Here is a 17,349-nt window from a genome sequence, read left to right as displayed (position 1 = left end):
GATTATCATCTACCTTCGTAGATAAATTAGTGAACTGATCCGAAAGTTCGGCTACTTTCTCCGATAGTGAACACATTTCCTCAGCGTGTTTTTCTGAACCAAGTTTCAGAGTGTCCATTTGTGTTGAAATCGAATCTACTGTGTCCTTTAAGTTTTCATGAGTTCTTGCAAGTTGCGTAACCGAATCGGTGGATGCAACTGAGTCCATTTTAGCTTGCAAGGTGTCGTGATTTTCACGAACAACAGTTTGCAATTCTTTTATGGCTGCTTCGTGATTCTGTAATGAGTTTTCATGCAGCGAAAAAATAGGTTGAAAATGCTCACAAATTTGTGTTTTTACGTCATTACAGATTTTTTGACATTTCGATTCAATGTTATGTAACTCAGTAGTTAAATCTTCACATGTTTGTTCAAGTGTGGTGTCTAACTTCCGAAGATTATGTTCCATTCTGTCCAACTGTTGCTGTGTTTGTCTCTGATTTTGTTCCATTGTGTCTAACTTTTGAAGATTATGTTCCATTGTGTCTAACTTTTGAAGATTATGTTCCATTGTGTCCAACTGTTGCTGTGTTTGTCTCTGATTTTGTTCCATTGTGTCTAACTTTTGAAGCTTTTGTTGTGTTTGTCTCTGATTTTGTTGCACTGTGTCTAACTTTTGAAGATTTTGTCCCATTTGTTTCTGATTTTTTTCAAGCGTTGTATCTAACTTTTGTAGCCTTTGTCCCATTTGTTGCATTAACTGTAATAACAGTGCACTGGTGTCTGAAACATGTTCCTCAGTGCTTTTCGGCAGTGCATTTGAACCGGCAATATTCGCATTTTGAAAAGCAGAAAATGTATCTTGATTTATTTGAGAAAACGGTGAGGACGCAAAATCTGAATCTACAGTATTTGCAAGATTGTGTCCTGTCATTTCGGAATCCTGAGGCGAGCTGTTGCCGACCGATCGATCGATAACGCTTCCCTGTTCACTAATAGTTTCACTGCCTACACCATTATTTGCAACCCGCTCCATTTCCCTATGCGCTATTACCAAATTACTACTTTGAACATTAGTGAATTCATTACATGGTGACGTTAACACATTGCTTTCGTCTTCACTGTCATTTCTCAGTTTACTTTGGAGCCTAGTGTTACGTTTTTCACACGCCATTATTGTCACAATTTTTCACATGACAACACAGAGAAACACAGTTTGAAGAACAAAAATAAGAGAACACATTAACATAGCACTGAAAATAATATCTAGTTAATTGCAAGCGCAGCTGCGAAATACTTGGTGCAACTCTACATGCATGCCACAACTGTTGTACTGTACAACAATGAAAGACTACAACTACAAAGGAAATTCTCTCTATGATTACGCGCTAGCAGTAAAAAAATCTACATTAATTACACAAACTACAAGAAAAAATCAGAAGATTCCAGTGAGGTATCCTCGGCTAAGGGTCGACATATGAAACGTCCCCTTAGAAAAATTATACAAGACTGTGCTTAAACTGACACACAATATTTTTAGCGCAACGCAATCTGACTTCCAAAAATCCCTACCAAAGAATGGCCCTGACTAACATTAACCTATACGTTTCACAAATCACTTACCTCACAAAAATCTTCGTTACTCAAGCTACTGCAATACAGTGAGCGCCACTACTGCCAGCTAAATAAAAGATTCAAACTACTGAAGGCACTAACTACTGATAGGCACAGTTAGCAAATGAAAGATTTCAATAGAGAACAAACAATGTATTTACCTCACTAGTCATAATATATATAGCAGTTCATGACACCAATTCTTACAAATTTCAAAACTCCGCCATCTCTCTCCCCACGTCCACCACTGCTGGCGGCTCACCTCCAACTGCGCAACGCTACGCGCTGTTAGCATCCAGCTGCCGCTGCCCAACACTACAATGGCAGACAACAATGCAAACTAAACACAGACTGCGCACAGCACAGCCAGTGATTTTTCATACCGAGCGCTAAGCGGCGTTACCAATAAGAAAACCTAAACAGCCTACTTACAACTGTAGTTCAATAATTGTCACCGTATATTTGCCAACTACAACATTACTACAAAATTAGAGGCTGCTCTGGCAATTACCAATTGTCGACAAACCTCGTTTTGGTACTTAGAACAGAAGATACGAACACCTGTCCGGAAGGGTCATCGAAATATACTACAACTTGTCAATAACAAAAGGCCAACACCTGCTGCTAGACCGTAACTTCCGTAGCAACAGCAAGTTTCTTCGCCCACGGACCGTAAACATAACTTCTCCCATTGTTCCGAAAAGCATTCATGTTGTTAGATGGAAACGAATGATCCACAATTGCAACAACACAAATTGCAGTTCGTCCGCGTACAAACTCACGTTTCCGCAGAAGGGCTGGCGTGGCTACAAGTATCATAGCGTCGTTAGTTAATATTTCCATTTGTCTTTCATTTTTTCTTAAAAACACCCACTGCAACACCCTGAAAATTATCGGCAATTTTTTTATTACATCCTGTGTGTCAAATCACAGCTGCATGGAATCCGATATACATCTAACTTGCAGATCCTAAAATACACTAATTGTATAGGGAAATCGAAACAAACCACATTTTGCGCCATCTCTATTGTTTGTGATACTACTTAAACAGGGAAAAAACTTGTCTTCACAGGAACCTTCTCGATAAAGTCTTGCCCCCATACCCCCCACTCCCTTTTGCCCATATTTACAGCTGTCTGGTAGCGCATCTTCTGCCCAGTCTGTCTCCAACTGTAACCGTACTGTCTGAAGGCGTACCAGAGATGAACTGACCCAACTGGCAAACTGTGGGGGGTCATCTTTTCTCGTTTAGTCAGATAGTATCAACTATGGGCGCGGATTTAAAATTGTCTGTCAGTTGGCTTTATATAAACAGCAGGTTCTAGAGTATCACCACCTTGCTTCCTAGTCAACAAGCCATAGAAAGGAAGGTTCAAATGGTTCAAATGTCTCTGAGCACTATGGGACTTAACATCTATGGTCATCAGTCCCCTAGAACTTAGAACTACTTAAACCTAACTAACCTAAGGACAACACACAACACCCAGCCATCACGAGGCAGAGAAAATCGCTGATCCCGCCGGGAATCGAACCCGGGAACCCGGGCGCGGGAGGCGAGAACGCTACCGCACGACCACGAGATGCGAGAAAGGAAGGTACATACCCGTTTTTATCTCTAGAGAAAACGGAACGTTCCAGTTGACATAGATAAGATGCATCACAAAGAGGGCCAAATTTCTATAGTTTTGAGGCCAGTTGACAAGGAAAGCCACATTTGTAAAGAAGGAAGAAGGCTTAAATTCCTTAGACTCAAGAACTTGTTCCTCGAAGTCATACATAAAAGAAGGTTATACACAACAGGGAACAAAGAGCTATCCATGACCACATTGTCAGAAGAACTTGTTGTAAAATAAAAAGACATAAGCACATAACACAGGTGGAATATGTTAATTAATTCGTGATTAAACGCAGCCTCAATTAGTCGCAACAACTCCCACAGCCAAACATGAGCTACAAGAGACTCCCACTTAGTTATTGGCTTTCCCAAAATCCATATAGGGCGTGACCCACTTCGGCTTACTGTTAGCAAAGCCCATGCATTAGCTGCTGTTCAGGAACTTCCAACATCAATGAAGTAGTAGGTTGTCGTGAACAGCGTATCAGGAAGATAGTTATTTATACGTTAATTGAAACCATTGTGTCTTACGATTCCCGTATATAATTAAATATCGACAGGTAGAACAATTATACAAATAAATAAAGAATAAACGATGACAGAATAACTCATCGTCACTCCTTGGGTAATTCAGGGAATGCCTGCAGATATCAAAGTTTCTCCTCCTATCAGCAGTTTACTTGTGCCTTCTTAATTCGATATGATTCCACCTCATTGCTGACAACAGCAGCAGTTGTCGGGGACTTCATTGTGTTTATGTTTACACTGCACATTTTCTCTCACTACTTGTATATGTATGGCCTATGGCACACATCCGTTTAAAGGAACATATACAGTAGAATAAAGGTAAGATAGTCTCACTAAATTAGCCACACGAATGTTTACAGATGTGCAATAAAAGTAACTCAAGAAAACTGAAGCCACTTCTGCTGTATAAGACCAGAGCAAACACAGACCCTGAGCGGAAACATATCCCTTTACCTGTTTTACAAACAAGCTGAACAGGTTAGCCAGCGATGACACACTGGCCTCTTGCACTTTGGACGGTGGAAAAATGGCATCCTTGACTTTAACCTGTGTGAGTCACCTTCGTTCTTCATATCTGTAGAGAACTTTTGGAAATTCATGAGCAAGCGAGGTAGGGAACTTGTTAGGCGACTGCCTTCGTATTCCGGAGCTGCTACGTTCACATACCAGTCAGTTCGTCCTTATTAGGTTTGTCATAGTTTTCTATAAGTAACTTAGTGCAAATTCTGGTTTAATTCCTTTAAGCAGGTTGTGATACTTCGACGTCGACAAGATGTTAAACTTTGAAGTACGTTCGGAGATGCACTCACTGTGTTTTGTCTCATTGTTGTCTGAGTTAATCGATAGCTAGTAGCATATTTCATGTTAGCAGAATATATGAAGAATGTCTGCTTAGATGTTTGGCGCTATGTCCGTAATTTTACCAGCAAAATAAATGCATGAATATTTCCTGTTGTTACGCATTAAGGTGGCTCTGAGCACTAAGGGACTCAACTTCTGAGGTCATAAGTCGCCTAGAACTTAGAACTACTTAAACCTAACTAACCTAAGGACAGCACACACATCCATGCCCGAGGCAGGATTCGAACCTGTGACCGTAGCAGTCGCGCGGCTCCGGACTGAGCGCCTAGAACCGCTAGACCACCGCGGCCACGCATTAAGGTGGTTCATGGTTTCATGTATCGCTGTTTCATTCTATTCCGCACTTCTGTTGCTATTCTCCAAGACCATCATACGATGGCAAATGGTGCGGGAGTGTTAAGACATCTGCTGCGGTTCGGTTGTTGCTTCATAACAAGAATCATTTTGGAAGTCGACAGTGATCCATTCGTTAACTGACTGCTGTTCAGGCGTAGTCCAACAAATATAACGGATATAGCTCAGCGTCTTTCCTATACTGCCTAAACGCTCTATGTAAAATTTATAGAGTGTTTTGTGTTAGTTATAGAGTTGTCCATCAGCAAAGGTTGCGCACCTATGTAAAACTAAGTGCTAAACTGAGCAGTTAACGTAACAAAATTCGTCTGTAATAAGTTGTATGCATCGGTTTCACGACAGTCAATAAAGAGAAATGGTATCTTATTTCATTTGTTCAGCTTTCACGTCAAAGCATTTACCCTGCATGTGAATTTCTGTTGTCGGCTTGTGGTAGATTCGTACTGATAACACAAAAGTATCGTTACCCGTGATTATTATTTTTGTCCTTCAGGATAGAATTTTCCGCATTTTGAATTTCAATCAAGTCGCTGTAAGCGTTCACGAAACTTTGTTTTTGATCTGAAGTCTCCGTGTGCAGAACAGACTTAGCGCACACTCTTATCTTCTTCAAAACATTCTAGAGAATGTCTTTAACACTTTATTTAGAGTTGCTGCTCCATTGCAGTTTGTGACACAAGAACGTTGATCACTTCAGCCACACGTCCTCTACTTAAAACTGATTAATCGAATAATGCTTAAAGATGTTAATTCAAGCTGTCACTGTAGTGATTGCACTGACGTAATTATTCACCAGCAATAAAATCAGTCTCTGAACCTTCTAGACAGACGGTACATACAGGATGATTCCGTGAAGACGTTATAAACTTGCAGGAATGATGGATAAGGATAAACGTATCGATTTGATGTAAGGGATGCTAGTACGGAAACAGCTGAGTCGAAAGTTACAAACTAAAATCCTTCTGACACGTCTGACAGTGGAATAGATACATCGGTACTGCGATTGCTAAGACTGTACTGTAGGCAACTTTCAGAGGTGACGGTATGGACCAAAACTAGAAAAATATGCTGAGTAAACAAAATAAGTATCTTAACTGCTATGAGCAAACGTTCGTATTTGATGGTCTGAAACACAGCTCTTCTACTGCGAGCTCTTCATTTTCATATTTTTGGAGGATGCAGTACAGACCAAAACAAGAAAAAAGTATCCAGTAAATGTGGACTCTTAAATACATTCCCTGAGAGATATAGATACTTGTTCAGTAGAAGAGATTTGTTTCACAGTAGCGAAGATGAAAGAACGCTACTACGGAAGTTGCCTCCCCTACAGTCTTAACAACCGCAATATCATAATACGTATTCCACTGCCAGACGGATCAGGATTTTCGCACATAACTTTCGACTCGACTGTTTCTGGACCACCGTCCCTTACCTCAAACTGACACATTTATCCTTCTCCATCATTTTGGAATTTTGCATACTGTCACCTGAGGGGAACAGCATTCGTCAGTCAGCCGCAGGAGCGTGCGGAAAGACAACATCCATCACAGATATTTGCAAAAGTGGTGTGGAGTGGGTCATACACCCAGATGACTATACTTGATGTTTGCAATAAGTACGTATTTTAATTTTCTGCATATAGTGTAACACGTCTTAATCGATTTCGAGACACACTGAGCAGGTCATCGCGTGCAAGAGCTGGTAATAGCTATCTCTGCTTGCTGATAATTCTAGCGATGTTACAAATCTGGAACAGTGATTACCTTACTCTTCGCTGTTCGTGAAAACAGGTCACTTTCAGTGTATGCACGGCCTGAGTGAGCCGTGGTTTCAGTTTTATGGAAAGACTCAGTTATGACATGTAGTTGTAGTGTCTTGAGTAATGAGTATGATTATAGGAGTATGAGTATAGAAAACGAACTCTAAAAATTTTGCGGAGATGTAATGTAGATGTTTAGGGCAATATAAGATTAACTTAGACATTGACGGACATATTATTAAAGTGTAAAGAGATTAGGAACTGGGTAGCACTCTGCCATGTGATGGACGATGTTACAGAGATATGCAACAATCGATCACTCAGCGAAGGTCGTCTGTCCAAAAATTAAATCCCGTACTTCGGTACTCAGAAAAGAGAATGCATTTTTACAAATCTTTCGTGGAACCTATGCACTATAGGAGTGAGAGCTGGCAACTCACAGAAATAAAGAGACTTAAAGCTTTAATAATGAACCGCAGAAAGAAATAGAAAAAAAGCTTCAGAAATGGATCACTTGAGAAGAGCATGCATAATTTCACGACTTGACCACGTAAAAAATGAGGCAGTAAGAGAAAGGAAAGAGACTTGTTTTAGTATTATGAGTAGAATGGAAAAAAGCCAGCAAGGACGGTTTGGGCATGTCAAAAGAATGGATTGAAGATAGATATTCCAAGAGAGTACAAAAATGGTTCAAATGGCTCTGAGCACTATGAGACTTAACTTCTAAGGTCATCAGTAGCCTAGAAATTAGACCTACTTAAACCTAACTAGCCTAGGGACATCATACACATCCACACCCGAGGCAGGATTCGAACCTGCAGACGTAGCGGTCGCGCGGTTCCAGACTGTAGCGCCTAGAACCACTAGGGCAACTCTGGTCGGCACAAGAGAGTACTTTGACGGCAACGTGCTGGAAAGAGAAGGGGGAGACCACGGAAAGTGTGGCTAAATGGTACCGAAGAAGTGACTGGGAGAAGAAGAATAGAGAAGGATGATGAAGAATGGTGAGATCGAGGTGTTTGGTGAGAGATGCTGGATGCGGCGACACCTGTAGAACTCCCGCAAGAAGAAGACAATTGCCATTTAGTGGTAATTTCAAATGTTGGGACAAATTCCGAAAAAAATATGAGATTTCTATTTTTATTCTACAATATGATAGAGTACTTTCCAAAAGAAAATTCTTACTCGCTCTAAAAAAAAAAAAATCAACATTGCAAGAAATTTTCAAGAACAATTATTTTAGTTCAATCTATTAATAAAACAGAATCACTGACATATTTGGACTGAAAAATGTATGAAAACTGTGAAAGTTTGTAGATGCATGTGATAAATATTTTATCGTGAAAACATGGAAGTATTTCGAAATAAAAATAAAATACAGTAATGATGTGAAACTGTTCCGAGCGGCTAACCAAAGACGTCGCTGATGAATCTGCGTTCTGTTGGACCTTGTAGAAGCTCCCAGCGAGAAAGTTATTAACAAAACTATAAAATTAATTTTGCTAACATCATACATTATTGTATCGTGTCACCTTATGAACGCATTTTATCTAAGACAGACTCCATGCCCGGCAGCGCGCGGGTACTTGTATGCCGCCGTCAGGAGTTCTGTTACGAGGACTCGCCGTAATACGAGCGAGAATATTTCCTACCTCCAGATAGTATTTTATTATCATGTCCTGCTGACCCTTCGTCACAACACCCGTTCCCCAAATCGCGGAATACGCTATACAAAAGTAGCTGTACGTACTTTCAGGACGCTACCTTCGTTGAAGTCGACGAAATTCATTCGTGTGTTGGTTTTTTGAAACCCAAGTTTTAGCAAAGTGTACTAAAAGGCTATTGTCTCAGCAAGCAATAAGTGCATTGTACACAAAACTATATTCTTGCTGCTGCAATGTTTCTGTATTCCATTAAATGTTTTCGTCTACCATTACACTTTCTGAATCAAATACTATATGATTGGAGATAGAGAAGGAGCCGGCCGGTGTGGCCGAGCGGTTTTAGGCGCTTAAGTCTGGAACCGCGCGACCGCTACTGTCGCAAATTCGAATCCTGCCTCGGGCATGGATATGTATGATGTCCTTAAATTAGTTAGGTTTAAGTAGTTGTAAGTTCTAGGGGACTGATGACCTCACATGTTAAGTGACATAGTGCTCAGAGTCATTTGATCCATGGAGAACGAACGTTTCTGAGCCAGAATAATTAATTTTTTCATTGAAACCACCCTTTATTTTTATAGCTATTGGATACTCACATCTGTCATAGTATTGAGTACACTTCTATGGACTAATTTTTTTCATTGAAATCACCCTTTATTTTTGTAGCTATTGGATACTCTAATCTGTCGTAGTATTAAGTACACTTCTATGGACTAATTTTTTATCAAAATCGTCAGTTTCCATAGATTTCCATTGTCATTTACATTCCCTTCTTGTACTACCAAAACACATGTCGAAATGTGCAGATTCTGACCTGTTGATATGAATAGAATCTATTCCGAGATGCCACAAGCCTTTGTCGTCATTTTATGAACTTGCGAAAAATATGTATTACCAGATCAGAAAAATCTTCAGCATATTCGTACGACAATTTTAGATTGTTTTCGTATGTCTTTTCGCTCATTACACACTCCAATTGGAGTAGCATTACACGTAGGCTCTGCCCAAGTACAGGGTGATTGAAAAAGAATACCACAACTTTAGGAAATTAAAACTCTGCAAGGACAAAAGGCAGAGCTAAGCACTATCTGTCGGCGAATTAAGGGAGCTATAAAGTTTCATTTTGTTGTACATTTGTTCGCTTGAGGCGCTGTTGACTAGGCGTCAGCGTCAGTTGATGCTAAGATGGCGACCGCTCAACAGAAAGCTTTTTGTGTTATTGAGTTCGGCAGAAGTGAATCGACGACAGTTGTTCAGCGTGCATTTCGAACGAAATATGGTGTTTAACCTACTGATAGGTGGTGTATTAAACGTTGGTATAAACAGTTTACAGAGAATGGGTGTTTGTGCAAAGGGAAAAGTTCTGGACGGCCGAGAACGAGTGATGAAAATGTAGCACGCATTTGTTCGCAGCCCAGGAAAATCGACTAGCAGAGCTAGCAGAGAGCTGCAAATTCCACAATCAACTGTATGGAGAGTCCTACGAAAAAGGTTAGTTATGAAACCTTATCGTCTGAAATTGGTTCAAGCACTGTCTGCAGCTGATAAGATTAAAAGAATCGATTTCTGTGATTTTATCCTTGCTCAAATGGAAACAGATGAATCTTTCGTTTCAAAGATTGTGTTTAGCGATGAAGCAACTTTCCACACTAACGGGAAAGTCAACCGTCACAATGTCTGTATATGGGGCACTGAGAATCCGCGGGAAACAACTCAGTATGAACGTGACTCGCCTAAGGTGAACGTTTTCTGTGCCATTTCAGCCAATAAAGTTTTTGGTCCCTTTTTCTTCGAAGGTGCTACTGTAACTGGACTACAGTATCTGGAGATGTTAGAGAATTGGCTGTTCCCTCAGCTCGAACAAGAAGCACAACAATTCATATTTGAGCAGGATGGAGCGCCACCACATTAGCACTTATCTGTCCATAACTACCTGAACGTCAACTACCCGAGGCGATGGATCGGCCGCCAGGGCACTTCATCACTGGCCTCCAAGAAGCCCTGCGATTTTTTCTTATGGGGTATGTTAAGGATATGGTGTTTCGGCCACCTCTCCCAGCCACCATTGATGATTTGAAACGAGAAATAACAGCAGCTATCCAAACTGTTACGCCTGATATGCTACAGATAGTGTGGAACGAGTTGGAGTATCAGGTTGATATTGCTCGAGTGTCTGGAGGGGGACATATTGAACATCTCTGAACTTGTTTTTGAGTGAAAAAAAAGTTTTTAAATACTCTTTGTAATGATGTACAACAGAAGGTTATATTATGTTTCTTTCATTAAATATACATTTTTAAAGTTGTGGTATTCTTTTTGAATCACCCTGTATTTCGCTCTCTACCAAACGTCAGCCCACCGTTCAACGGGAGACGGAAAACGCAGGTGGAGCTGAACTATTGCACTGCTAACAGTGTGGCAAACAAAGCTGTAGGCAGCGGTTATGATTTTTCGTGACGACCACTACAGGCAAGACATTGTGATAGGCAATGTCTTCGCAAATACGTGTTTGGATCAATAAATAAATATTAATTATCGAACCCGCACGTTATACTGGACGGTGAATGTTTCATAGAGGCGATAGTAACGTCGATACGCACAGAGACAGCAGAATGTAATCTCTAATGTTTTCAATTTAGGTAAGAGAGATATCAGAAGGGCTCATCAGTGCTGTTCTGTATTTCTCTGGCGGTGCTTCTGTCTACAGAAAATGCTGCTCGATGGAAATGCTGAAAGAGAGTGATATGTGCAAGATAGTTCCAGTAACAAAGAGAAAGAAATAGCATCCGGTTACAAGATTAGAGGTGAACATCTGATATATATGACCTCGTGTTAGTGTTTGCGGATAATACTAAGAAGCAATACCAGATTGGAAAACAGTATTAGGGAAGGCGAGTAGAAGACTTAGATTTGTTGAAAGGGTTCCGGAAAAAATGCAGTGCGCATGTAGCGAAATCGCATAGTATTTCGAGACATTATCAAACACAGCAAAGGGACAGGAACAGCAGCTGAACGGAATGGACAGTGTCTTAAAAGGAGGATATAAGATGAACATCAACAAAAGCAAAACGAGAATTAGATTAGGAAACGAGGCACTTAAAGTAGTAAATGAGTTTTGCTATTTGGGGAGCAAAATAACTAATGATGGTCGAAGTAGAGAGGATATAAAATGTAGACTGGCAATGGCAAGGAAAGTGTTTCTGGAGAAGAGGAATTTGCTAACATCGAGTATAGATTTAAGTGTAAGGAAGTCGTTTCTGAAAGCATTTGTATGGAGTGTAGCCATGTATTCGAAGTGAAACGTGGACGATCAATAGTTTAGACAAGAAGAGAATAGAAGCTTTCGAAATGTGGTGCTACAGAAGAACAGACGAAAAGATTCGTGAAAACCCGCGATTCACAATGTTAACATTTAACATTGGAGTTTCCGAGTGTGGCTGGAACAAATTTGTACAAAATTGTGTCTGAATAATTGTAATTTCGTAAATTGTCTGAATGTTCGGTTCCCAGTAACCCAGGCAGCTTACAGTGAAATAGAAAATGGAAAGAATGGCTTATGCGCTTGATTTTTCGGAACAATATCGAAGCAAAGTGACCAATTTTTAGAGAACACTGTCACAAGGGACGAAACGAGGATCTCTCACATCACCTCAGAATCTGAATGTCACTGGAATGGCGTCACACGACTGGGAGATGAAGCAGCTTGCAGAGGATAAATTAGCATGGAGAGCTGCTTCAAACCAGTCTCTGGACTGAAGACCACAACAAGAACAAGATCAAAAACGTTTGAGAAGACGCCCTGCTAGGATCGTAGAAACTCGATATAACCCATAGAGAGTGTAACAGAAACTCTCGGAGAACTTAAATGGGAATGCTTGGATGAAAAATACGTCACCCTCACGAAACATTAAATTTTTAATCACGGGTTTTCACGAATCTTTTCGTCCTCGGTTTTGATCAGATCCTTTCAGATCGGTGATGGTCAGTCTGATTGCTGTTCATCATGGACATCGGTCCTTGAAAGCTCTCGCGGTATTACGCAGTTTGCTGTCACTTATCGCACTGAGACCATGCGACTCATTTATCTGTCGATGAATTTCCACTGCTGTAACGTTCCTAGCAATCAAAAAGCAAATCACTAACCGTATTTCACAGTCGTTAGGCTGATCAAGTGTTTTAATCGCTTTTAACTGCCACTGTAAATAGTACGCTGCTACAATACCCGTGCAAATGACGTCGAATGACGAACAAGGCACGTCGGGAAGCGATGCGTATGCACGTTTCAGAGTTTACGCGACTTTCGATTACCTACGGCTATTCGGTCCTTACTTTCCGAATACAGAGATAAGGACGAGTACAGAGGCATACAGAGTCATTTTTCCCTTGCCGGATATGCGAATGGAACAAGAAACAAAATCTCTAATATTGGTAAGAAGTACCCTCCGCCATACACTGTAAAATGGCTTACATAGTACCTTTGTAAATACAGGTATTGAATTATTCGTGAATCACTATAAACTTCAAGGATCAAATGAAAGGTGTTGAATTTTGTCTCTTCTTATGTTAGTAATGCAACTGTTGGAAATTTGCGCGTAGCACAGGGAAGTGAACAAAGTTTCTTGAGGAGATTTTATTCTTACATTCATTTGGCTCCACCTGGAAACATATTGAGATCTTTGATCGATCATGGGTACGCAGAAGCTGTTACTGAACAGTAATATTCGTGAATTCCTCTAACATCCATCACCATTCAATTAGTGTTTAGTTCCAGTGTCACGCTGTAGACAGTGGCGTTCCCGTGTCCAGTGATGTTCGCAAGGATTCAAGCGAGTATATTCCCGTGGCACACGTGTTGACTTTCTGAGCCGGTGATGGAGGACTCTCCCGGTTTGATAAATCGTCTAAAAGTCTCACTCAGACTGAATGGTGAAGCATATCAATGGTTGTTAATCGAGAACAATTTCAGTCTGACTCTGATTCACTTTACTATCTCTGAAGTAAGGAGTACATGTTTGATGCTACATGAACAGGTCTTGTAATAAACATGAAAGTAACTGGAAGCAAAAGAAATAGTATTAAAAGGTCTGTAGAGATGGAATTTCCCGAGACTCTGTTATACAGCTGAAATCGATGGCAAATTTTCTCCATTAGTTATGAATAGTATTTGACACACGTAATCTTTAGCGTAAGTACTTTGTAAGAGTCTGAGGTGTGTGTAATTGGCATATTCGTGTTTCTGTTGATAATTTGCAGGACGGTAGGACGTATTAGTTCGGTGCCAGACCGTTGCATACTTATCTCTAAAAGAGTGAGTGAGGGATCCTGTCTTAGTATTCTGGAAATGAGGACAGGATCTCAATCAACAGTAGCAGACAATGTTGTATCTTCATACATTTTTACGACTTCGCCTCTTAATATATTTAATTATTCCATTTTTAAATGATGGTTTTCATCTCTTTATGTGTCGCAGTCTACTTCTGAAATTACAAAAAATTCCTCCTGAAAATTAAGGGTTATCGTAATGCGAAAACAAGTTCCAAGATACGACATGGCCAAGTACTTAGGAACAAATATTGGACTGAAATTTAAAAGCATTGAAATCGAGAAAATGTTGTCAATAACTCTCTATGTGTTACGTTATTACTCTACACACACCAATAATCAGTAAACTAATTCAAATTAGGCAGAAGTATTATCAAAAACCATTCACACGTTAAATATATATTGAAACAGAAGCTACTGGAAATAAACACAAATTTTCATTTTCAAGATACTAAGGACTGTTAATATGTTAACGAAACTCATTTCAATTTATCTGTTGGCTTCTGTCTCGGGTTCCTTACATTTTCAAGTATCATGTGTTCCATAGTAAGATACCTTCTCTTTCTTTGTACACGATGGAGCACGACCGATGAAGTATGCCTTAGCTGTCCTCATGTTACACTGGATGATTCAGCTGCCCCTGCCGTTGTCATTTCATGCAACCCGCAATGTATCTGTTCCTCAAAAATCATGCGCGACATTTTCATATTCTCTCGCTCGCCATTAGTCCTGCAGAAAAATGTACAAGGCCTTTCTTGTAGGAAATTTGATGTCGTTAAATTTTATACTGGGACATGTTTTGACTGGAGGCCACGGTCTGCGAGTAATTCAAGAAAAACTTATAAAATTGACCATCAAACACACCTTCATCCCCACATTCATCCCTCACTTCAGGATTTCTAGTATGTTGTTTGTGGCACTCCTTGCATTTCCGATTACTTGAACTATTCCCTATATCCGTCCTGTTTTGATATGCATTGAGCGGACTTAATACGCACCGGCTTCGTCCAGCAGTTACAAATTGTAAAATTGACGTGAGGGATGAGTCTGGGCGATGAGGTGCGTCTCAAGGTCCTGGTCACTTTTCCTGTAGGACTAGTAGTTTGCGCTTAGCGAGCGAGACAATATGAAAAACCCGTGCGTGATTCTTGAAGGCTAGATATAACATTGCGGGTTGTGCAAATTTTACCTGACAATTTTGTGGATTTTAACAGCATAAAATAGACAATTACATCGTTGAATTCGTCAGGGCTGCTGACTACGAAACTATTGTGCTTGGAAGGGCTTACATTTTGCTCGAGTTGTCAACGTAATTAGTTCTAGAGTAACATTTAAAAAATGGTTTTTATTTCTTTACCCTCACGGGCATATTTATATTAATAATTTTAATGAAATAGCCGACTATCTGGGTGGCGTAAGACCCCAATCAATAGAGACCAAATAAGGTATAATATCGGGAATAGTTCGTCTAGTCTGAAATTTTTGTACAGTGTAATGTCACGATTGCCGCTAGAAGTCCTGCCTTGAGGGATAAGTGAGAAGGAGGTGCGTGCAGGGCTAGTAGTCTGCGCGTAGCGAGCGGGAGAATATGAAAACCCGTGCGTGGTTCTTGAAGGCTAGATATACCATAGCGGGTTGTGTAGAATGACAACAGTAGGGGCACCTGAATGACCCTGTATAAACAGTTATGTATATAATTACTCACCATGAAATTCTGTATCTGAACGATTAACAATATATTACAGATGTCTTTAATATATCACGCAGCACTTAAATGTTTAAAACGCGAAAAGTTTACGAAAGCTGCACAAAGCGCAACCTCACGTCTAACTCAAACAAAAACCGTAGAAAATATCGGAAAATGGTTGTACCGGTCTCGAGTGCGCAATCGTCGATCAGTATTTCGAAAAATTGACCAAAAAACATCGTGTGTTCTTTTTACCTTATTCTCTATGTACAACACTCTACCCACTCTCCACGACCCGCTACTTATAGAGCAGAAATTTACCACAGAAATTTGCAATTGCGTTAGATAATTCTGTCACTGTTTCCACTGTCTGAACAAAAGGGAGTGAACCGCCGAAACTGCGGTCAAGAACACTCGAGTTTCGCGAACTCGGCCGCGGTTACTGTATTACGAAACGAAACAGCCATTCAGGTAATTACGTTAACTGCGGGACGTAATAATGCTTAATGACACAGGAGAACGCCTCGTCCCGTATGCAGAACTATATGCAAACTATGTGCTCGCTGCGCGACAGGCACAAAAGGAAGGCGACCATGCAGCTGCAGCTTTCGGCAGCCACTGAGCTCCTGGGTGACGACCCGTGACCCCGTTGAGGCACGTCAGCCATCACGGAGCGTTAATACCCGTCTAGGGGCTCGACATGCCGAGTGCAGACCACAGTCGGTCTCCTTGACCGCAGGTAATGGCGGATGAGACCTTACCTCGCTCGCAGACGCCGCAGTTGCCATGGTAGCGATGTCTCGGACGTACGCGCCGCTGCACTGACGAAACCCGCTGCACTGTGCTCTGACACACACACTACTGTCACACGGACGCGTGCTGTTGGCGCAGACAGGGCTCTGCTATCGGCAGCGCCTGTGATAGCCCGTCTCTGACCTCTCAGCAGCTGCGCTGTGTGCTAACGCTCTTTGTCCTCGTACTGTTTACAGTTCAGCGTGTCACAATGCTCTCATTCACGCACGGATTGCAAGGGAGTCATACACTCAATGAAAAATGAAATGAACATACCGTCGCTGAAGAAACAATACCGCATAACTGACAAATTGGCGATTTTTCGTTCTTCAGTCAGACGATGTTGACCATACGCACATCTGCTCTTAACGTCATAATGACGAATTTATAATTATTTACCACAAAAAATTATCTAAAACAATACCGCGTATGTGACTCAGCAAATAAATAGATGGCAATACCACGGATCTATAGAGTATTACATACCGCGTATCTACAATCTATGGATACTGTAAACAATACCGCGTAAATACAAAAGCGCGCGCAGCCACAGCACATTTCTACTGCCTTATTACGTATTTAACAGTGCTCGAAAGTGGTCCCATGCTTGTAGCTTCATTCGTGATAATGGACAGCGATATATATGACTTTTTTACTGAAGAAGAAATTGTTTCTCAGCTGAAATCAGCTTATGAAAGCGGAGAATCGTTCCTGAGAGTGACTGAGAGCAGTAAGTAAATTGTTTTATTATTCACCTTTGAATGTTAGTAGCACCGCAAGTGTCTTATTTTGATATAAATCAGAGCGTCCCCTCTTCACTTGTTCTGTGCTGTATTCATTTCTGCCAAAGATTTCTAGACAGTCCACTTTCTTGTAGGATCTCCCGTAAATGCAGAACAAACAACCGGCAAGAAAAGTCGTAACGCTGAAGTTACATTTACCGAAGAAGAATTAATTTTGTGTATGGGGTTCTCGGTTACTGTTCCTGCAACATCTAATGACGCAGGTAAATTTTCTTGGGATTATTATTAATAGTGCTAATGATGCCGTCATTCTCATAAATACATGAGTTGAGCTACATCTTAGTCAGCTTAAATTAACATATAAATATTTTTCCATCTAGAAACTTCAGTGACTGTATCCAACAATGCTCAAAATGAAACCACAGTCACTGTTT

The 17,349-nt window shown here is 40.7% G+C and overlaps 1 protein-coding gene across 1 annotated transcript in view; it reads right to left on the bottom strand.

Annotated features, from left to right (window-relative positions):
* LOC126335431 (clavesin-1-like) overlaps window positions 1-16,245 on the bottom strand; it is a 737,686-nt gene extending 721,441 nt beyond the window's left edge. The window contains exon 1 of the mRNA XM_049998711.1: window positions 16,142-16,245. Coding sequence (XP_049854668.1) covers window positions 16,142-16,168 — 27 coding nt within the window. The 5' untranslated portion in view covers window positions 16,169-16,245. The remainder of the gene's footprint in view (window positions 1-16,141) is intronic.
* Between the last annotated feature and the right edge of the window lie 1,104 nt (window positions 16,246-17,349).

This window comes from Schistocerca gregaria, chromosome 2 (assembly GCF_023897955.1).
Source record: "Schistocerca gregaria isolate iqSchGreg1 chromosome 2, iqSchGreg1.2, whole genome shotgun sequence".
NCBI lineage: Eukaryota > Metazoa > Arthropoda > Insecta > Orthoptera > Acrididae > Schistocerca > Schistocerca gregaria.
The sequence above is the reverse complement of the archived record's forward strand: the minus strand, read 5'-3'. Positions and strand labels throughout refer to the sequence as shown.